We start from the raw sequence: 22,936 nt of genomic DNA on the forward strand, positions 1-22,936 counted from the left end.
CTAGCCTTAATAGTGTCTTTAAAGATGTCCTGTGTGTCTTAACATGCTTTTTAGCATAGGAAGATACCAAGTGGTCCTAGGAGTAATGGAAAGCATTTCACAGAGGAAGTCCTTTTTTAAAGGCTCTTTATGGAGTTGTACGTTGTAAATTGTAGCAGCTCTACCTACAAGCTCCTGATACAATTTTGAGTCAACAGGAGATGACGGACAGGTGGGATCTGTGTCCCCTGGAGGGTCATTATCATAAGTATCCCAGGGCCGACATGTGGTGGTGCCCCAATAGTGTCTTATCCCCCACCCTGTCCAGTTGTATCATACTGTGGAGGCCACAGAGGTAAAATATCTAGTTGGTCTTCTATAAACTTTCATGGAGAGGTTGAAGCGGGTGGTGGAGAAGGCAAAGGGCTGGTAGCTTTGTCTGACTTATTCTGGTGTTTTGGTGGTAATGCTAAAGTTCAGATTCTCCTGGAAAGACAACCAACTTTTGGTTAGTGGAGGAATCAGAGCCGAAGATCTGGCAAGAGTGTGTTTCGTTGTGCGGCTGGATGTGGATTTGCTTTTGCTTGGCATGTAGTTGCTCTTGGAGTCTATGGAGTAGGGACTCTACTGGCTTGCTGGAATCAGGTTTGAAAAATCGGCTTTGAAGGTTTCAGGTCTGACTCAGGTTACGGTTTCGGCACCAAAGCAGAGCTCAATATCAAAGTGGCAGACGTGGACGGCGATGCTCGGCCCAGCACCAAGGGTCCGGTAGACACTGGATGGCATTCTGGAACCAGTCATTGATGTTGAAGGCTTCGGCTGATGTTTTGGCACCAAGCCGGAGTGAGGTGTCCCAACCAGTCACGGCCCGAAGGCAGTGGCAGAAGGAAGGCCTCTGTATGTTGTTCCACAATGGTCAAGTGTCTTTTGGATGAACAGACAGTGTTGAGGGACAGGGGGGCTGTGCTCACAAATTGTTGGGCCTGTGCAACCTCCTCCCTCTCCTAAGTTAACCTCCAGTTCAGTGCCAAATTGCCCTCAATTGATAACGCCCCTTCCTCCGCAGTCAGCGGAGGGTGTTCTTCTCCTTCGACATCTGGATGACTGAAGATGTTTGGAGTATCCTTGATGCTCCTCCGCAACTGTAGGGCCGCAGTCGAAGCAAAATGACTCGATGAGTGAGAGAAACAACTTGATATGCAGAATGGAAAACTCGCTCTAATCAATACAGACGAGGGGTATAGTGTTGTATGAACTGAAACCAGAACAGTGACCGTGTCAACACAGAGCGCAGGAACACACATCCGAACCAGACGGCGGCTAAAAACAGTGGAGTCGATGCACATTGGCATTATCACCAGGAGGAGGAGTCTCCCTACCTCGTGACTCTAAAGACTTATTCAGGGGGAAAAAAATAATAATAATAATAATTACACCCATCAGGACCCAACAGTAGGTGGCAGGAGTATGCAAAGCATGTATCTATAGCCACACTTGCCTCAAACACTCCTTTATAGGCAACCAATTTATGGACTTGAGGCCTCTGTCCTATTCTTGTGTCACTTCAAGAGATGTAATTTTTGCAGCTTATGCAATGTTGCCCACTATTTATTTTTGTGCTACAATGCATGTACTAATCTGTTGAAGAGCAAAAAAGGCATTCAGTAAGGTTTGCAGATTCCCTGCCGCATTAATATTAATGAACAAGGGATGCAGTGTGCGATTCCCACAGAGCAGCTGCAAATATAACAACTGAGATCTGCGACGCACAGCAGACTGCCATACATGCATTTGCGGAATTCCAACATGGTAGTCCCCATTGCTTAAGAGAAAAGAGCTGCCTGTGAATGAACATTGTGGGATCATTAAGCTATCCCCTAAAACTATGCCTGCTCTCAAGTGTTGCCCCCAGCGGTGACTAACAGAAGAGAAGCGCTATAAGTTTCTACTTCACAACCCTCTCCTCTACGTCCTAGCCTGACAAGTGTTGTTACAAACCACAGACTCAAGACATTGCTATTTCAGCAGAGTTGAAAGTGGAATGGCCTTTCACACCACCTCCAGCTTCTTAATCGCAATGAGTTGCAAAGGGCATATTCGAGAGTCAGAAATACTTTGACTCATTATGTGTCTTTGGCACACTGCAGCCCTGCATTTTGTTGTGATTGCAAAGCTTGGGCTTTTGTGAAAAGGCTTAGTATATAGTAGGGCCATAATGACTTTGAATGTTGACCAACTTTTCCAATCACTGACTTGCATAGAGCAGACAGCTGAAACTGGCAAGGACTGGGAGCACCTAGCCAGATAGCACTGGTCTCATAAAATCAGTTTTTGGCTTCTATTGCACCCAGAAAGAAAAATCTCATAGAAAGAGATTAGGCTTAATTACCTTTATCTGGAGAGAGATAGAAAGGGGCACTGGTAAAATTCTATTTAAGTCATTTAGGGCATTGTTTATTGTTTGGCACACCATCCATAACCTGGGGAGCAGAGGCCCAGGCTCCCTTGGCCAGAATGGATGCCAGGGTCCAACTCTTGACGAGTACTACCTGCCATTGTTAAATTTCCCTTGCCTGTGTTTTCATTGTACTTACCTATATAGAAGATACACTGAAGGAAAAGGATAACGGCAAAAAGACAACAAGCTTATCTGTACACTTTATTTTTTCAACTTCCAAAGTACGGGAAAAAAAGAAGAACATGACATGCAAGGAGACATAGTTTATTCTCCATTGCATAGTAGACCCATATAATGAAAATAAGTGAATGTAGGGCTGTATAGGATTTAACAACACACTTATTCGGAGAACAATTGAAAAGAAAAGAGAAAAAAAAAAGGCTACTTTGCTTTAACTTTGTCATAAGTTTCATTGAGAACAGCTTTTATTGTTTGGTAGAACACAATTAACAAAATGTATTTTAAGTAGTATTTTGCAGGCGTGCTTTCAGGTCTAAAAACAATATTACCTTTTTCTACTGCCTGTGGATTACTTTCGCTGCAAGTTCAAAAGCACAACCTATTCTCTTTATTTTTTACTGCACTTGTAGTAGTGGAGTGAAAACATTTTAAAGCCCTTTCTTTCACTGTAGAAGCTTGTGTCAGCTTGTTCCCAACCACAGGCAGAGGCACCTGGCCCACATTTGCTGACTTGATTTCGGTCGTAAGAGGAGGAGGGGCACAGCCAGTGTTTTTGGCATGTGTAGTCAACCTGGACAGACTGGTCCCTTTGCAGGACCAACTACTGCAAGCTGGCGTCTTTGGTAGTCCCTGCTTGCTTCTGAGCTGGTGTTAGCACACAAGGCAGTTTCAGTCCAATCGGAACTGAGGCAGATGGCAATATAACTGCAGCTTAATTCAGGCCGTTGATCAAGGCAAAGCAGTTGCAGCTCAACTTGGGCTGATGATTACAAATGCTCAGTCTTTTGCAGTTCTTGCCTGGGACAGCAGAGGGAGACCAGAAGACCCACTGCAGTAGGGGCTGCTCCTAGCTTTACTTTCTCAGGTAGTCTATTTTCTCTGGGTGCTCTCTAAGCCAGGAACACGCTGCTGGTCTTCTTGACAGTCTCTCATCTGGCAGGGCCAGGCAGCTATCTTTGATCTCTCAGCAGGCTTCTATGGAACTAGGTAAACCCATCTTCTTAAAGCATAAAGTGCAGACTTCAGGTGATGGCCACTCAATTCTAGGGCACTGGTTCTCAAGCAGGCACTGGCCCTGGTCACTCAGCTGTCTTTCGAGTGCCCTGTGGAACACACCTTTCCGTTGTCATGAAGAACCTGGAAGTGTAACAAAGCGGGGTGGTTTGGACAAGGCTTGTCTGCACATTTTCTAAACATGAGATGGATCCATTGTCTCAAACTTAAAAACAGGTTTGAGGTGGTTCTCTTAAAAGTCTCCTTCGGAGGCTCCTCTCCAGACACTGACCTTTGTTAAGGTGATGCTGCTCAAAGCAGGTAGAACTGGGGCGGTCTCCAAGCTGTAGCACCCACACAGGTATAACTAAGGGTGAGGTTTCTACACCGCAGCCATCAGTCTTCCTGAAGCAGTGAGAGGACAAAGGGTAGGCCTGATCTAGACACTTCCTCTCCATGTTTAACAGAAATGGCACTCCCACCCTTCACCGCTACCATCAACAAAAGGGCAGGGTTCACGAAGAACTAATCAGCAGCTCCTAAAAAAGTCTTCATGAAATTTCTAAAAGGTAGGATTTCCACCGTCCAGCTAAAGGAATTCAGGCAATACATTCCACTGTCTGGATATTTTGTCCTTATCTGCCATGCCAAACAACTGGCTTCAGTATTCCGATTCGTGCATACATGTAGTCCTCTTATAAAAGACTTACTACATGCATACCATATGCAAGTGCTCACCATACACATGGTCAAAGCAAAGCTCTGCACATAACAGTGGAACTATACCAAAAAAGGTTAGTACACTGATCATTAAAGACTGTTTGCAGAGACTACTAACCTGCTAAACCCTAGACTGGGACAGTAGTCCTCTGAGTACGCTTGGAGCTATCCTCCAGGCCACATGACAAGTCGTGGATCTTAAACTGCCAGGAACAAGTCTAGCTCACTCTGCACGTGCAGGATTAGTGCAATGCGAGTCTCAAAATAAAAGTCAGAATACCAGATATACAAGGAGTTGGTTATTTAAAAAAAAAAAATAATAATTTAAGTGGTCAGAGTTCACATTTTGGCAATTGTGCTTTTGGAAAGAAAAATAAATAAGTGCATAAACATCAGGCTTGTTCATTCTGCATCACTTATGACAAGCCCAAACGGCTGGTGTTGATTAGTCATTCAATAACATGTTTGTTGACTTTTTTGTTCTGTCTAAATGCATGTATTAACAAGCGTCCCCTCTTATTAAAAAGACGGGGGGAAAAACAAAACAAAAAAAAAAAAAAAACATCTGTTGTCATCTTTTGTTCAAGTAGAACTGCAGGGTTCAACCCGTTCAACATCAACTAATGTCACAGAAGCTTTAAACATAGCATACCAAAACATAAATGGTGTAAGACAGTAAGAAATAAAGCAGTACATTTCCGATCACTTCTATAATTTAAAATTGCCATAAAATAAATGCTTTATTAAAAAAAGCCTAACATGAAGACTTAGCAAGTGTTCTTCCCTCAATCTTTTTGATCGTTTGTAAAGGCAGTGCTGCCAGTTTATATTCGAAGAAAAAAAAAATTGAAAATAAAATAGATTTATATATACATTGGATTGAAATCAGCTGTCTGGAGCTATCAGACATACCACTCCCACAACTTTTTCCTTTAATTAAAAAGGAGACAAATCTTTAATTTGCACACTCACCAACAAAAGAAAAGCTGAGAATCAGTCACATCGTAAACACAAGAAAGTCTAAACAACCACTTCTAGATCTAAATGAGTCACGCAACATGATACAATACAGAGGCACATTGCAAACAATACAACTGATATTCTGTTTCAAACTCAGGTATGATCAAAGCTTCACCTTTGTGTTTAAAAAGAAAATCTCGTAACGAAAATGAGATTGGGCCAGATGTATGAAAGCTTTTTGCATTCGTAAACCGTGTGAATGCCCGTTTGCAAATGCAAAAAGCCATTTCAGAATGTATGAAAGACATTCTGAACGCAATTTTAAGGAATCGCTAAAATACCGATTCCTTAAAATTGCGACCCTGTTTAGGGAGTCGCAAATTGCGACTCTCTAAATGAGAAATCACAAATAAGGATTCCTTATTTGCGATTTCTTAGCACATGTAAGAAGCAATTCCTAAATGCTAATTGGCCATTTAGGAATAACTATTTACCACCAAGTTGAACTTGGTGGTAACCATGTGCAAAATGCATTTTTAAAACGTACGTGTAAAGAAAGCACACATGCCCTTTTGGCATGTGTGTACCTAACATGTTGCAAAAAATGATTTTGGGGTGCAGCAGAGGGGACCTTAGGCCCCCAGCACCCTGAAGTTTAGCATTTCCAAAATTGCGATTTCTGGTTAAGAAATCGCAATTTTGGAAATGCAAAAAAATTGCAGATATGGGCCTACAGGCCCATAGTTGTGAATGGGGCCGGTATCGCAATTTGCGATTCGGTAATAGCATTTGCGATTTTTAAGAAATCGCTGTTACAGATTCACAAATGTGATACATTGCATTTTGCGAATCAGAAATAGCGATTTCTTAAAAATCGCTATTTCCGACTCGCAAAAGGCCTCCTTGATACATCTGGCCCATAGTCACATAAGCTTGAAGCTGGCCGTCTAGCCACAAAATAGATCTACGTGACTGCACACACCAAGGCTAATGGACTATACTCACTGAGATACGTGCTTGGAACTCTGCCGTTGGCACGACTGGTATAGTTCCTCCATGTTTCCCAAATTTCCTCTCCAAGCTTTCCTGAACAGACACTGGGGGCGAGGATAAAAAATAAGAACTGTTGTTAAGAAATATTTACAAGCCAGCACAATTCAGAGGATGAGAGATGTTGAGAGTTAAGATAGTGCACCTGGACTTCAGGTCACAAATGCTGGGTGCTTAATCATTGAAGGCAGGCACGTACATTTCAACAATTTTAGTGGCACAGGAACAAGCTCTTTGGGGATTAAGCAAGTTAACAACCTGATAAGCATGAGAGTAAATGTGACATTTTGATGCCGAGCAGGTTAAGAAAAATCCAACTCCTAATCAAAATGCACAGAGATGTCAATCTGCACTCATAATTCACTGAATAGTTACCTCGCATGTGATGCCAAAAATCATCAAACTTGCCTAACCTGCTGCCCTACAAGTTCTTACACTCTTACCAATATATATTTTACCTTTGTTGAAACTCGAAAAGTGCCCTATCTACCAGGGTTCACTGAAATGTGTTCATAAGGGAGGAAAGTAGGAATAGGAGGAAAGTAGGAATTAATCCTGGGTGAAACTACTGTACTCCATAATTCCACGAATGCTGAAAACAGTCGGGAACAATGGGCATCGTATCAAGCCTATAGGTTGGAGATATCAGTTAAGGTTCTCTCCTCTTCTGTGTACACCACTTGTGTTCCTACAGAGCACTGTCTCCCCAGTTTGAGAGGTCGTTTGGGTTGAAGGCTCCCTCAAACACAGGAAAATAAATGGAAAAGTGCCGAGAACTTCAACAACCAAAGGGACATTTGATGGGATAGGAGAACTGCATAGTGACTTTTTGGTGCTACATCCTTCTTCCATGAGTCTTGGAGAGAGAGAAAAAAAAAAAAAGAAAGGAGAGCCACATCATCACATGATTTTGCAATTAAGACGGCGAGCAAACTGAGCACTTCAGTGGTCCTCTCTGGAGTGCTTTAAGGGACCCAGGACAAAGCTCAGTCTGTCTGGGAACGTAAATGCTTCAGTCACCACAGACAGTTGAACATAAAAAGTATGCATGTGAATTTCTGATTACCCAGATGAATGTATTTTTTTAAACCACAATAAGATACTCATAAGTAAAGAAAACAAGCATTGGCAAACCCAATAGGTCTTGCCTTTGAGATCTTATATGTATTTAGCCATGCAGCGCACAAACCTTTATCACTCATGAAGATCAAAAATTCCAAAAGACCTCCTTCTCGGAAAGTACACCTTTTTTTTTATTGCCCTTTACTTAAATGAAACTATCGAGAAAAATGTCTGGCAGGCTCTCAGAAAAATAGTTAAACTAAAGGAGGTCTGGTCACTGCATGTGAATTTAAATTCCACACAAATGCAGAGAGTAATGGCTCTTTGTGCATGAAAGTGCCACTTGATGAGAAGGTGTTGTTGTAGCTGCATTTATATAGTACTTCGTAGCGGATGAGGTGCAGAAGCGAACACAGCACTATATTAGTTTCAGTGTTTGTTTGGAGGGTGTGTGTTTTCAGTCTGGGTATCTCAGTGTTTCATGTGGTGCGAGGAACTGATATGTCCTTCTATTGCATTAACTTGAATTGAAGCTAAACAGGCGGAAGACGGGATGCAAAGGTTTCTAAATTGTTAGTGTGCCGACGAAAATGCATGAACTGAGCGTGGCCTGCGTTGGACAACACGGAGAAGAACGCCCCATTGAAAACCACACTCGGGGTATCTTTGGACTGCTTTACAATGCTGCGGCTCTCGGAAGAAACAAGCAAACATCAGCCGGTTCCAAGGAAAATTAGATGCTGAAAGATGAGGCGGGGTGGAAAAGCAGTTATGCTTTTCTTGACTTGTTTCAAGTGCTGCAATACTTTTAGGTCGATTTTGCACTACATATAACCACAAAAACAAATAAATTAAAAACCTACATGTAAAGAAATGGCTCCCTGTTGCAGTTACCCCCCACTTTTTGCCTGATACTGATGCTGACTTGACTGAGAAGTGTGCTGGGACCCTGCTAACAAGGCCCCAGCACCAGTGTTCTTTCACCTAAAATGTACTTTTGATTCCACAATTGGCCCACCCTGGCATCCAGGTAAGTCCCTTGTAACTGGTACCCCTGGTACCAAGGGCCCTGATGCCAGGGAAGGTCTCTAAGGGCTGCAGCATATCTTATGCCACCCTGGGGACCCCTCACTCAGCACAGACACACTGCTTGCCAGCTTGTGTGTGCTGATGAGAACAAAACGAGTAAGTCGACATGGCACTCCCCTCAGGGTGCCATGCCAACCTCACACTGCCTATGCAGTATAAAGTCCCCCCTCTAGTAGGCCTTACAGCCCTAAGGCAGGGTGCACTATACCATAGGTGAGGGCACCAGTGCATGAGCACTATGCCCCTACAGTGTCTAAGCAAAACCTTAGACATTGTAAGTGCAGGGTAGCCATAAGAGTATATGGTCTGGGAGTCTGTCAAAAACGAACTCCACAGCTCCATAATGGCTACACTGAATACTGGGAAGTTTAGTATCAAACTTCTCAGAATAATAAACCCACACTGATGCCAGTGTTGGATTTATTAAAAAATGCACAAAGAGGGCATCTTAGAGATACCTCCTGTATTTTACCCAATTGTTCGGTGCAGGACTGACTGGTCTGTGCCAGCCTGCTGCTGAGAGACGAGTGTCTGACCTCATGCGGTGAGAGCCTTTGTGCTCTCGGAGGACAGAAACAAAGCCTGCTCTGGGTGGAGGTGCTTCACACCTCCCCCCTGCAGGAACTGTAACACCTAGCAGTGAGCTTCAAAGGCTCAAGCTTCGTGTTACAATGCCCCAGGGCACTCCAGCTAGTGTAGATGCCCGCCCCCTGGACACAGCCCCCACTTTTGGCAGCAAGTCCAGGAGAGATAATGAGAAAAACAAGGAGGAGTCACTGGCCAGTCAGGACAGCCCCTAAGGTGTCCTGAGCTGAGGTGACTCTGACTTTTAGAAATCCTCCATCTTGTAGAAGGAGGATTCCCCAATAGGATTAGGGATGTGACCCCCTCCCCTTGGGAGGAGGCACAAAGAGGGTGTACCCACCCTCAGGGCTAGTAGCCATTGGCTACTAACCCCCCAGACCTAAACACGCCCTTAAATTTAGTATTTAAGGGCTTCCCTGAACCTAAAACTGTAGATTCCTGAAACTACAAGAAGACTGCCGAGCTGAAAAATCCCTACAGAGGAAGAACAGAAGACACCAACTGCCTTGGCCCCAGACTTACCGGCCTGTCTCCTGCCTTCCAAAGAAACCTGCTCCAGCGACGCTTTCCAAGGGACCAGCGACCTCTGAATCCTCTGAGGACTGCCCTGCTTCAAGAAAGACAAGAAACTCCCGAGGACAGCGGCACTGCTCCAAAAGAACTGCAACTTTGTTTCAAGGAGCAGATTTAAAGACCCCTGCAACTCCCCGCAAGAAGCGTGAGACTTGCAACACTGCACCCGGCGACCCCGACTCGACTGGTGGAGAGCCAACACCTCAGGGAGGACCCTCCGGCGACTCCGAGACCGTGAGTAACCAAAGTTGTCCCACCTGAGCCCCCACAGCGACGCCTGCAGAGGGAATCCCGAGGCTCCCCCTGACCGCGACTGCCTGAACTCCATTTCCCGACAGCTGGAAAAGACCCTGCACCCGCAGCCCCCAGCACCTAAAGGAACGGAACTCCTGTGCAGGAGTGACCCCCAGGAGGCCCTCTCCCTTGCCCAGGTGGTGGCTACCCCGAGGAGCCCCCCCCTTGCCTGCCTGCAACGCTGAAGAGATCCCTTGATCTCTCATTGAAAACCATTGTAAACCAGACGCGTATTTGCACACTGCACCCGGCCGCCCCCGCGCTGCTGAGGGTGTACTTTCTGTGCTGACTTGGGTCCCCCCCCGGTGCCCTACAAAACCTCCCTGGTCTACCCTCCGAAGACGCGGGTACTTACCTGCTGGCAGACTGGAACCGGGGCACCCCCTTCTCCATTGAAGCCTATGCGTTTTGGGCACCACTTTGACCTTTGCACCTGACCGGCCCTGAGCTGCTGGTGTGATAACTTTGGGGTTGCTCTGAACCCCCAACGGTGGGCTACCTTGGACCCAAACCTGAGACTTGTAAGTGATTTACTTACCTGACAAAACTAACAAAAACTTACCTCCCCCAGGAACTGTGAAAATTGCACTGTGTCCACTTTTAAAACAGCTTATTGTGTTTTATGTAAAAAGTATACATGCTAATGAAATGATTCAAAGTCCCTAAAGTACTTACCTGCAATACCTTTCAAATGAGATATTACATGTAGAATTTGAACCTGTGATTCTTAAAATAAACTAAGAAAATATATTTTTCTATAACAAAACCTATTGGCTGGATTTGTCTCAGAGTGTGCGTTCCTCATTTATTGCCTGTGTGTATGTACAACAAATGCTTAACACTACTCCTTGGATAAGCCTACTGCTCGACCACACTACCACAAAATAGAGCATTAGTATTATCTCTTTTTGCCACTATCTTACCTCTAAGGGGAAACCCTTGGACTCTGTGCATACTATTCCTTATTTTGAAATAGTGCATACAGAGCCAACTTCCTACACTACACAACACAACTACACACATTTTCTGATTAGTAAATTAAAGAACAAGTAAACGGCAAATGTGGAAAACAAATCGCGCATGAAAAGCCTAGCCGTCCAGAAAACACCAAGGTTGTGAACATGAAAACGATTTAAAAAATAGGGGCAGAAATACGTACTACATCAGAATACGAGCCGAGGAAGGCAACAATTTAAAAGAAAAAAATAAGAAAAAAAAAATAAGAGTTCCCCCTAACAACAGAAAAACAGGCAAAGCGTAAGGAAACTGTACTTGGCCGGTGCTCCTCAGCCAAGTTAGAAGGCAGCATAGGAGAGCGACACTGCAGTCAACCTATGGTAAGCAGCACCCGGGATCAAAGTCCTTTTACTGAATACAGCAGGTCTAGCAGACGGCGCATGTGCACTACTACCTAGGCTCAACCTAAAAACAAACTAAAAAGAAAGACTGTTTCCTTTATGGCAATTGATATTCCTAATCTGTACAATGTGAACTGTTGTGAAACAAGGAGTATCCTGCCACCTAGTGACAACTGAAATTGCTTTTCCATATAGGTATTACTCAGAGCAGTGTTAAGCGAAGATTATGTACACGAGGAAGCATAGATACTCACATTTACTCTGCAGGGGTGCTAGTTCCCTCTTAAACACAGAAGCCTATCACTTTAATGGTTTGGACCAGGGCTGACTTCTGACAAATTCTATTCTACCTCCTAATAGCCATAAATCAAGCACTATTCAGACTGGTACACAACACAAACATGAACCATGTAAAATACGGAAAAAAAATGTGTGTGGCATTCCCACAAAAAAAAAGTATGAGAAAAAAAAAAAAAATGTTTACCCAGCTGACAATTATGTCACAAGTCATGTACAATAAACTATAACAAATTAATTTCAAGACGGTCAACATGAATCATACATATGTATAAATTGTACATCCATCTCAGAGTTAGTTTTAAACACTGGATTTTTTCCTATCACGTATGATTCATGTTTGTGTTATGCAATATTCTGAATGGTGCTGGAAATATGGCTACTGGTGGGTGTAAGGAGGCTAACGTTCCCAGGACCTGTGTAGGCAAAAACCGAAGAGCAAAGCAAACATATAGCACATTTTCTAAGCTGAGGAAGAGTTAGTCCACATAGGAACATTTTGAGAAAACCACCCCAAGAAGGTGAAACTCAAGGAAACTCCTTTTTAGAAAGATGGCTACAAGTATTACCTTGTCTCAAAGAAACTGAGCTATAATCCTCGAGCAACTCTGAACCATACCCGAATATGCATTATTGAACTGATCATGTCTCATAAAATGCAGCTATGGACACCACTGGCCATAAGGATTGCAAATTAGATAGGAGAGTACAAGGTTACATTCTTACATGATAATCTGCTTCCTGGCTTTTTTGTTGCAAACATTCATAGTGCAAACCTAACCAGAAGCATTAGAGAGCCTTTCAAGCGAACTAAACTTTAAAAAGATTTTTCCTTCAAGCACAGAAAGGTTGTGATTTACCCAGAATCTTTGGATGTTGACCCGAAGCCAGGAATCAATCCTGGTCCAGTTCATAAGCAAGCAGCTCTAGCAGCTAGGACTCATCTCCTGCCTTTAGAGAACAGATGCAAAATGTAAGCCAGGCGCGTACTGGATAGCCTTACTGTATGTCCAGTAGGCCCAATATGCAACAGAGGTTTCACAGGGGTATTTGTGGATGGCTGATTGTGACAGCAGAGAGGTTTTGCTTCCCCGCCTCCCCCCCCCCCCCCCAAAAAAAAAAAAAAAACAGAAGAATGCAGAGATAACATTGCTACATTTTAGGAAGACTGACCAGATCTGACTTTCAGAAAGGAGCGGGGTGGATCCGAGTAAGAGTGAAAACTCCAATGGCAAGCACCATGGTAACTCAATGAGGAGCACAGCAAACATCTTGGAAATCTTATAACATACTTATCCAGAGACATTTATAATAAGCTATTTAAAATAAAAACTAGTAATGTAGTTTTCAACCACAGGATTATTTGCATAATTTATCAACAATCCTCTCCATCATTGCATCGAATCCCAGAGAACATTTTACAGGAAACATTTTGCCTCTTGAAAACCTAAGCTACGCCCACCAAGCATTTTCTAGTATTTTTAATAAAATAACGTTTTTTAAAGGACACAAAGTGGGCCCACATTAGGATTTTCGTAATTTACATTATGCTACAATTTTAACTCATTTTTCTTTCTTTTTTTAAATAAGGGAAAACAAACTACTATGCCTAGATAGGCAAATGTAGTCTGCATGCGAAGCACACAGTAAAAACCTGTGCTATATCTCTAAAGGTGCATGTTGATATATGTAATCCCACACGGCAAAACTCCAGACAGCTGAGCTCCAGATCATCTTTCAACTCCACTGTGAGTACACCGAGCACTGGGCTCTGCTGTTCAGTTTACAAACTGGATTGAGATTTGAACTTTTGTTTTCCAGGTTCTATAGCAGTCTAGGTTATTTCCGGAGTTGTTTTCAGCCATTCAAGACAATTCCCTGCAGGCGATGCAGCTTTACTAAGAAACTAGGTCTCTATTTATTAAGTACTGAAGCGTGGGAGAAACATCTCAGAAAGACCCCGCCACCTCTTCATCATGAAAAACGCTTAAGGATCTTGATGATATTAATTATGAAGGAAAAGTTCACTCTAAAACATCTTCGGACACAATGGCTACATTCTTTGAACAGGTTGATAAGACTTGAGTAGTTTTTCCCTCCACCTTAGTGCAAAGAGAGCATTCTTGCAACAAAATAGGAGAAATCCTTAATGTAGGAAGTTGGCTCTGTATGTGCTATTTCAAAGTAAGGAATAGCATGCACAGAGTCCAAGGGTTCCCCTTAGAGGTAAAATAGTGGTAAAAAGAGATAATACTAATGCTCTATTTTGTGGTAGTGTGGTCGAGCAGTAGGCTTATCCAAGGAGTAGTGTTAAGCATTTGTTGTACATACACATAGACAATAAATGAGGTACACACACTCAGAGACAAATCCAGCCAATAGGTTTTTATATAGAAAAATATATTTTCTTAGTTTATTTTAAGAACCACAGGTTCAAATTCTACATGTAATATCTCATTCGGAAGGTATTGCAGGTAAGTACTTTAGGAACTTCAAATCATCAAAATTGCATGTATACTTTTCAAGTTATTCACGAATAGCTGTTTTAAAAGTGGACACTTAGTGCAATTTTCACAGTTCCTAGGGGAGGTAAGTATTTGTTAGGTTAACCAGGTAAGTAAGACACTTACAGGGCTTAGTTCTTGGTCCAAGGTAGCCCACCGTTGGGGGTTCAGAGCAACCCCAAAGTCACCACACCAGCAGCTCAGGGCCGGTCAGGTGCAGAGTTCAAAGTGGTGCCCAAAACACATAGGCTAGAATGGAGAGAAGGGGGTGCCCCGGTTCCGGTCTGCTTGCAGGTAAGTACCCGCGTCTTCGGAGGGCAGACCAGGGGGGTTTTGTAGGGCACCGGGGGGGACACAAGCCCACACAGAAATTTCACCCTCAGCGGCGCGGGGGCGGCCGGGTGCAGTGTAGAAACAAGCGTCGGGTTCGCAATGTTAGTCTATGAGAGATCTCGGGATCTCTTCAGCGCTGCAGGCAGGCAAGGGGGGGGGTTCCTCGGGGAAACCTCCACTTGGGCAAGGGAGAGGGACTCCTGGGGGTCACTTCTCCAGTGAAAGTCCGGTCCTTCAGGTCCTGGGGGCTGCGGGTGCAGGGTCTCTCCCAGGTGTCGGGACTTAGGATTCAAAGAGTCGCGGTCAGGGGAAGCCTCGGGATTCCCTCTGCAGGCGGCGCTGTGGGGGCTCAGGGGGGACAGGTTTTGGTACTCACAGTATCCGAGTAGTCCTGGGGTCCCTCCTGAGGCGTCGGATCTCCACCAGCCGAGTCGGGGTCGCCGGGTGCAGTGTTGCAAGTCTCACGCTTCTTGCGGGGAGCTTGCAGAGTTCTTTAAAGTTGCTGGAAACAAAGTTGCAGCTTTTCTTGGAGCAGGTCCGCTGTCCTCAGGAGTTTCTTGTCTTTTCGAAGTAGGGGCAGTCCTCAGAGGATGTCGAGGTCGCTGGTCCCTTCGGAAGGCGTCGCTGGAGCAGGATCTTTGGAAGGCAGGAGACAGGCCGGTGAGTTTCTGGAGCCAAGGCAGTTGTCGTCTTCTGGTCTTCCTCTGCAGGGGTTTTCAGCTAGGCAGTCCTTCTTCTTGTAGTCGCAGGAATCTGATTTTCTAGGGTTCAGGGTAGCCCTTAAATACTAAATTTAAGGGCGTGTTTAGGTCTGGGGGGTTAGTAGCCAATGGCTACTAGCCCTGAGGGTGGGTACACCCTCTTTGTGCCTCCTCCCAAGGGGAGGGGGTCACAATCCTAACCCTATTGGGGGAATCCTCCATCTGCAAGATGGAGGATTTCTAAAAGTTAGAGTCACTTCAGCTCAGGACACCTTAGGGGCTGTCCTGACTGGCCAGTGACTCCTCCTTGTTTTTCTCATTATTTTCTCCGGCCTTGCCGCCAAAAGTGGGGCCTGGCCGGAGGGGGCGGGCAACTCCACTAGCTGGAGTGTCCTGCTGGGTTGGCACAAAGGAGGTGAGCCTTTGAGGCTCACCGCCAGGTGTGACAATTCCTGCCTGGGGGAGGTGTTAGCATCTCCACCCAGTGCAGGCTTTGTTACTGGCCTCAGAGTGACAAAGGCACTCTCCCCATGGGGCCAGCAACATGTCTCGGTTTGTGGCAGGCTGCTAAAACTAGTCAGCCTACACAGATAGTCGGTTAAGTTTCAGGGGGCACCTCTAAGGTGCCCTCTGGGGTGTATTTTACAATAAAATGTACACTGGCATCAGTGTGCATTTATTGTGCTGAGAAGTTTGATACCAAACTTCCCAGTTTTCAGTGTAGCCATTATGGTGCTGTGGAGTTCGTGCTTGACAGACTCCCAGACCATATACTCTTATGGCTACCCTGCACTTACAATGTCTAAGGTTTTGTTTAGACACTGTAGGGGTACCATGCTCATGCACTGGTACCCTCACCTATGGTATAGTGCACCCTGCCTTAGGGCTGTAAGGCCTGCTAGAGGGGTGGCTTACCTATACTGCATAGGCAGTGAGAGGCTGGCATGGCACCCTGAGGGGAGTGCCATGTCGACTTACTCGTTTTGTCCTCACTAGCACACACAAGCTGGCAAGCAGTGTGTCTGTGCTGAGTGAGGGGTCTCCAGGGTGGCATAAGACATGCTGCAGCCCTTAGAGACCTTCCTTGGCATCAGGGCCCTTGGTACTAGAAGTACCAGTTACAAGGGACTTATCTGGATGCCAGGGTCTGCCAATTGTGGATACAAAAGTACAGGTTAGGGAAAGAACACTGGTGCTGGGGCCTGGTTAGCAGGCCTCAGCACACTTTCAATTGTAAACATAGCATCAGCAAAGGCAAAAAGTCAGGGGGCAACCATGCCAAGGAGGCATTTCCTTACACAACCCCCCCCCCAAACGAAAGAGGATGAGACTAACCTTTCCCAAGAGAGTCTTCATTTTCTAAGTGGAAGAACCTGGAAAGGCCATCTGCATTGGCATGGGCAGTCCCAGGTCTGTGTTCCACTATAAAGTCCATTCCCTGTAGGGAGATGGACCACCTCAACAGTTTAGGATTTTCACCTTTCATTTGCATCAGCCATTTGAGAGGTCTGTGGTCAGTTTGAACTAGGAAGTGAGTCCCAAAGAGGTATGGTCTCAGCTTCTTCAGGGACCAAACCACAGCAAAGGCCTCCCTCTCAATGGCACTCCAACGCTGCTCCCTGGGGAGTAACCTCCTGCTAATGAAAGCAACAGGCTGGTCAAGGCCATCATCATTTGTTTGGGACAAAACTGCCCCTATCCCATGTTCAGAGGCATCAGTCTGCACAATGAACTGCTTAGAATAATCTGGAGCTTTGAGAACTGGTGCTGAGCACATTGCCTGTTTCAGGGTGTCAAAGGCCTGTTGGCATTCCACAGTCCAGTTCACTTTCTTGGGCATTTTCTTGGAGGTTAGTTCAGTGAGGGCTGTCACAATGGATCCATATCCCTTCACAAACCTCCTGTAATACCCAGTCAAGCCAAGGAATGCCCTGACTTGAGTCTGGGTTTTTGGAGCTACCCAGTCCAGAATAGTCTGGATCTTGGGTTGGAGTGGCTGAACTTGGCCTCCACCTACAAGGTGGCCCAAGTAAACCACAGTTCCCTGCCCTATCTGGCATTTGGATGCCTTGATAGAGAGGCCTGCAGATTGCAGAGCCTTCAAAACCTTCCTCAGGTGGACCAGGTGATCCTGCCAGGTGGAGCTAAAGACAGCAATATCATCAAGATAAGCTGTGCTAAAGGACTCCAAGCCAGTAAGGACTTGATTCACCAACCTTTGGAAGGTGGCAGGGGCATTCTTTAAACCAAAGGGCATAACAGTAAACTGATAATGCCCATCAGGTGTGGAGAATGCTGTTTTCTCTTTTGCTCCAGGTGCCATTTTTATTTGCCAGTACCCTGCTGTCAAGTCAAAGGTACTTAAGAATTTGGCAGCACCTAATTTATCTATGAGCTCATCAGCTCTTGGAATTGGATGAGCATCTGTCTTGGTGACAGAATTGAGCCCTCTGTAGTCCACACAAAACCTCATCTCTTTCTTTCCATCTTTGGTGTGAGGTTTGGGGACGAAGACCACTGGGCTAGCCCAGGGGCTGTCAGAGCGCTCAATTACTCCCAATTCCAGCATCTTGTGGACTTCCACCTTGATGCTTTCCTTAACATGGTCAGATTGTCTAAAGATTTTGTTCTTGACAGGCATGCTGTCTCCTGTGTCCACATCATGGGTACACAGGTGTGTCTGACCAGGGGTTAAGGAGAAGAGTTCAGGAAACTGTTGTAGGACTCTCCTACAATCAGCTTGCTGTTGGCCAGAGAGGGTGTCTGAGTAGATCACTCCATCTACTGTGCCATCTTTTGGGTCTGATGACAGAAGATCAGGGAGAGGTTCACTCTCTGCCTCCTGATCCTCATCTGTTACCATCAACAGATTGACATCAGCCCTGTCGTGGAAGAGCTTAAGGCGGTTTACATGGATCACCCTCTTGGGGCTCCTGCTTGTGCCCAGGTCCACCAGGTAGGTGACCTGACTCTTCCTTTCTAGTACTGGGTAAGGGCCACTCCATTTGTCCTGGAGTGCCCTGGGAGCCACAGGCTCCAGAACCCAGACTTTCTGCCCTGGTTGGAACTCAACCAGTGCAGCCTTTTGGTCATACCAAAACTTCTGGAGCTGTTGGCTGGCCTCAAGGTTTTTGGTTGCCTTTTCCATGTACTCTGCAATTCTAGAGCGAAGGCCAAGTACATAGTCCACTATGTCCTGTTTAGGCTCATGGAGAGGTCTCTCCCAGCCTTCTTTAACAAGGGCAAGTGGTCCCCTTACAGGATGACCAAACAGAAGTTCAAAGGGTGAGAACCCTACTCCCTTCTGTGGTACCTCCCTGTAAGCGAAAAGCAGACATGGCAGGAGGACATCCCATCTCCTTTTGAGTTTTTCTGGGAGCCCCATGATCATGCCCTTTAATGTCTTGTTGAATCTCTCAACTAAGCCATTAGTTTGTGGATGGTAAGGTGTAGTGAATTTATAAGTCACTCCACACTCATTCCACATGTGCTTTAGGTATGCTGACATGAAGTTGGTACCTCTGTCAGACACCACCTCCTTAGGGAAACCCACTCTGGTAAAGATACCAATGAGGGCCTTGGCTACTGCAGGGGCAGTAGTCGACCTAAGGGGAATAGCTTCAGGATACCTGGTAGCATGATCCACTACTACCAGGATATACATATTTCCTGAGGCTGTGGGAGGTTCTAGTGGACCAACTATGTCCACACCCACTCTTTCAAAGGGCACCCCCACCACTGGAAGTGGAATGAGGGGGGCCTTTGGATGCCCACCTGTCTTACCACTGGCTTGACAGGTGGGGCAGGAGAGGCAAAACTCCTTAACCATGGTGGACATATTGGGCCAGTAGAAGTGGTTGACTAACCTCTCCCACGTCTTGGTTTGTCCCAAATGCCCAGCAAGGGGAATGTCATGGGCCAATGTTAGGATGAACTCTCTGAACAGCTGAGGCACTACCACTCTCCTAGTGGCACCAGGTTTGGGGTCTCTGGCCTCAGTGTACAGGAGTCCATCCTCCCAATAGACCCTATGCGTTCCATTTTTCTTGCCTTTGGACTCTTCAGCAGCTTGCTGCCTAAGGCCTTCAAGAGAGGGACAGGTTTCTTGTCCCTTACACAGCTCCTCCCTTGAGGGTCCCCCTGGGCCTAAGAGCTCAACCTGATAAGGTTCAAGCTCCAAAGGTTCAGTTCCCTCAGAGGGCAGAACTTCTTCCTGAGAAGAGAGGTTCCCTTTCTTTTGCTGTGTTGCAGTTGGTTTCCCAACTGACTTTCCTGTTCTCTTGGTAGGCTGGGCCATTTTTCCAGACTCCAGCTCTACTTTTTCACTCTGTGCCTTGCATTGCGCTCTTGTTTTCACACACACCAGTTCAGGGATACCCAGCATTGCTGCATGGGTTTTTAGTTCTACCTCAGCCCATGCTGAGGACTCCAGGTCATTTCCAAGCAGACAGTCCACTGGGATATTTGAGGAGACCACCACCTGTTTCAGGCCATTGACCCCTCCCCATTCTAAAGTAACCATTGCCATGGGATGTACTTTTCTCTGATTGTCAGCGTTGGTGACTGTGTAAGTTTTTCCAGTCAGGTATTGGCCGGGGGAAACCAGTTTCTCTGTCACCATGGTGACACTGGCACCTGTATCCCTCAGGCCCTCTATTCTAGTCCCATTAATTAAGAGTTGCTGTCTGTATTTTTGCATGTTAGGCGGCCAGACAGCTAGTGTGGCTAAATCCACCCCACCCTCAGAAACTAGAGTAGCTTCAGTGTGGACCCTGATTTGCTCTGGGCACACTGTTGATCCCACTTGGAGACTAGCCATACCAGTGTTACCTGGATGGGAGTTTGGAGTGGAACCTTTCTTGGGACAGGCCTTGTCTCCAGTTTGGTGTCCATGCTGTTTACAGCTATGACACCAGGCCTTTTTGGGATCAAAGTTTTTACCCTTGTACCCATTGTTTTGTGAAGAGGCTCTGGGCCCACCCTCCTGTGCAGGTTTTTGGGGGCCTGTAGAAGACTCTTTACTATTTTTAGTTTTGGTTGTCTCATCACCCTTCCCCTGGGGAGTCTTTGTGACCCCTTTCTTTTGGTCACCCCCTGTTGAAGTCTTGGACACCCTTGTCTTGACCCAATGGTCCGCCTTCTTTCCCAATTCTTGGGGAGAAATTGGTCCTAGGTCTACCAGATGCTGATGCAGTTTATCATTGAAACAATTACTTAACAGGTGTTCTTTCACAAATAAATTGTACAGCCCATCATAATTACTTACACCACTGCCTTGAATCCAACCATCTAGTGTTTTCACTGAGTAGTCTACAAAGTCAACCCAGGTCTGGCTCGAGGATTTTTGAGCCCCCCTGAATCTAATCCTATACTCCTCAGTGGAGAACCCAAAGCCCTCAATCAGGGTACCCTTCATGAGGTCATAAGATTCTGCATCTTGTCCAGAGAGTGTGAGGAGTCTATCCCTACACTTTCCTGTGAACATTTCCCAAAGGAGAGCACCCCAGTGAGATCTGTTCACTTTTCTGGTTACACAAGCCCTCTCAAAAGCTGTGAACCATTTGGTGATGTCATCACCATCTTCATATTTAGTTACAATCCCTTTAGGGATTTTCAACATGTCAGGAGAATCTCTGACCCTATTTATGTTGCTGCCACCATTGATGGGTCCTAGGCCCATCTCTTGTCTTTCCCTCTCTATGGCTAGGATCTGTCTTTCCAAAGCCAATCTTTTGGCCATCCTGGCTAACTGGATGTCCTCTTCACTGGGGCTATCCTCAGTGATTTCAGAGGTGTTGGTCTCTCCTGTGAGGGAACCAGCATCTCTGACTATTATTTTTGGAGTCAGGGTTTGAGGGACCCTGTTCTCCCTAGATAGGACTGGTAGGGGGGAATTTTCCTCCAAGTCACTATCCTCTTCCTCTGAGTTGCCACCCTCAGAGGGGTTGGCCTTTTCAAACTCTGCCAAAAGCTCCTGGAGCTGTATTTTGGTAGGTTTGGGGCCCATTGTTATTTTCTTTATTTTACAGAGTGACCTTAGCTCCCTCATCTTAAGATGGAGGTAAGGTGTGGTGTCGAGTTCCACCACAGTCACATCTGTGCTAGACATTTTGCTTCTAAAAGTTGGAATACTTTTTAAGAATCTACAACTAGTTCTAGGTTCTATTTCAAACTTTTACAAACTTTTAAACTCTAAAAGAAATGCTAAACAGGATCTAACACAAGGCCCTAGCAGGTCTTTTAAGAATTTAGAAAACTTTTCAAATTGCAAAAATCAATTTCTAATGACAATTTTGGAATTTGTCGTGTGATCAGGTATTGGCTGAGTAGTCCAGCAAATGCAAAGTCTTGTACCCCACCGCTGATCCACCAATGTAGGAAGTTGGCTCTGTATGTGCTATTTCAAAGTAAGGAATAGCATGCACAGAGTCCAAGGGTTCCCCTTAGAGGTAAAATAGTGGTAAAAAGAGATAATACTAATGCTCTATTTTGTGGTAGTGTGGTCGAGCAGTAGGCTTATCCAAGGAGTAGTGTTAAGCATTTGTTGTACATACACATAGACAATAAATGAGGTACACACACTCAGAGACAAATCCAGCCAATAGGTTTTTATATAGAAAAATATCTTTTCTTAGTTTATTTTAAGAACCACAGGTTCAAATTCTACATGTAATATCTCATTCGGAAGGTATTGCAGGTAAGTACTTTAGGAACTTCAAATCATCAAAATTGCATGTATACTTTTCAAGTTATTCACGAATAGCTGTTTTAAAAGTGGACACTTAGTGCAATTTTCACAGTTCCTAGGGGAGGTAAGTATTTGTTAGGTTAACCAGGTAAGTAAGACACTTACAGGGCTTAGTTCTTGGTCCAAGGTAGCCCACCGTTGGGGGTTCAGAGCAACCCCAAAGTCACCACACCAGCAGCTCAGGGCCGGTCAGGTGCAGAGTTCAAAGTGGTGCCCAAAACACATAGGCTAGAATGGAGAGAAGGGGGTGCCCCGGTTCCGGTCTGCTTGCAGGTAAGTACCCGCGTCTTCGGAGGGCAGACCAGGGGGGTTTTGTAGGGCACCGGGGGGGACACAAGCCCACACAGAAATTTCACCCTCAGCGGCGCGGGGGCGGCCGGGTGCAGTGTAGAAACAAGCGTCGGGTTCGCAATGTTAGTCTATGAGAGATCTCGGGATCTCTTCAGCGCTGCAGGCAGGCAAGGGGGGGGTTCCTCGGGGAAACCTCCACTTGGGCAAGGGAGAGGGACTCCTGGGGGTCACTTCTCCAGTGAAAGTCCGGTCCTTCAGGTCCTGGGGGCTGCGGGTGCAGGGTCTCTCCCAGGTGTCGGGACTTAGGATTCAAAGAGTCGCGGTCAGGGGAAGCCTCGGGATTCCCTCTGCAGGCGGCGCTGTGGGGGCTCAGGGGGGACAGGTTTTGGTACTCACAGTATCCGAGTAGTCCTGGGGTCCCTCCTGAGGCGTCGGATCTCCACCAGCCGAGTCGGGGTCGCCGGGTGCAGTGTTGCAAGTCTCACGCTTCTTGCGGGGAGCTTGCAGAGTTCTTTAAAGTTGCTGGAAACAAAGTTGCAGCTTTTCTTGGAGCAGGTCCGCTGTCCTCGGGAGTTTCTTGTCTTTTCGAAGTAGGGGCAGTCCTCAGAGGATGTCGAGGTCGCTGGTCCCTTCGGAAGGCGTCGCTGGAGCAGGATCTTTGGAAGGCAGGAGACAGGCCGGTGAGTTTCTGGAGCCAAGGCAGTTGTCGTCTTCTGGTCTTCCTCTGCAGGGGTTTTCAGCTAGGCAGTCCTTCTTCTTGT

General features: G+C 45.9%; 1 protein-coding gene across 1 annotated transcript in view; it reads right to left on the reverse strand.

The window, feature by feature from the left end:
* Nucleotides 1–22,936, reverse strand: part of GLUD1 (glutamate dehydrogenase 1) — a 181,279-nt gene that overhangs the window by 15,355 nt on the left and 142,988 nt on the right. Inside the window, exon 11 of the mRNA XM_069240627.1 lies at nucleotides 6,296–6,387. Coding sequence (XP_069096728.1) covers nucleotides 6,296–6,387 — 92 coding nt within the window. The remainder of the gene's footprint in view (nucleotides 1–6,295; nucleotides 6,388–22,936) is intronic.

The sequence above is a fragment of the Pleurodeles waltl genome, chromosome 6 (genome assembly GCF_031143425.1).
Source record: "Pleurodeles waltl isolate 20211129_DDA chromosome 6, aPleWal1.hap1.20221129, whole genome shotgun sequence".
Classification (NCBI taxonomy): domain Eukaryota; kingdom Metazoa; phylum Chordata; class Amphibia; order Caudata; family Salamandridae; genus Pleurodeles; species Pleurodeles waltl.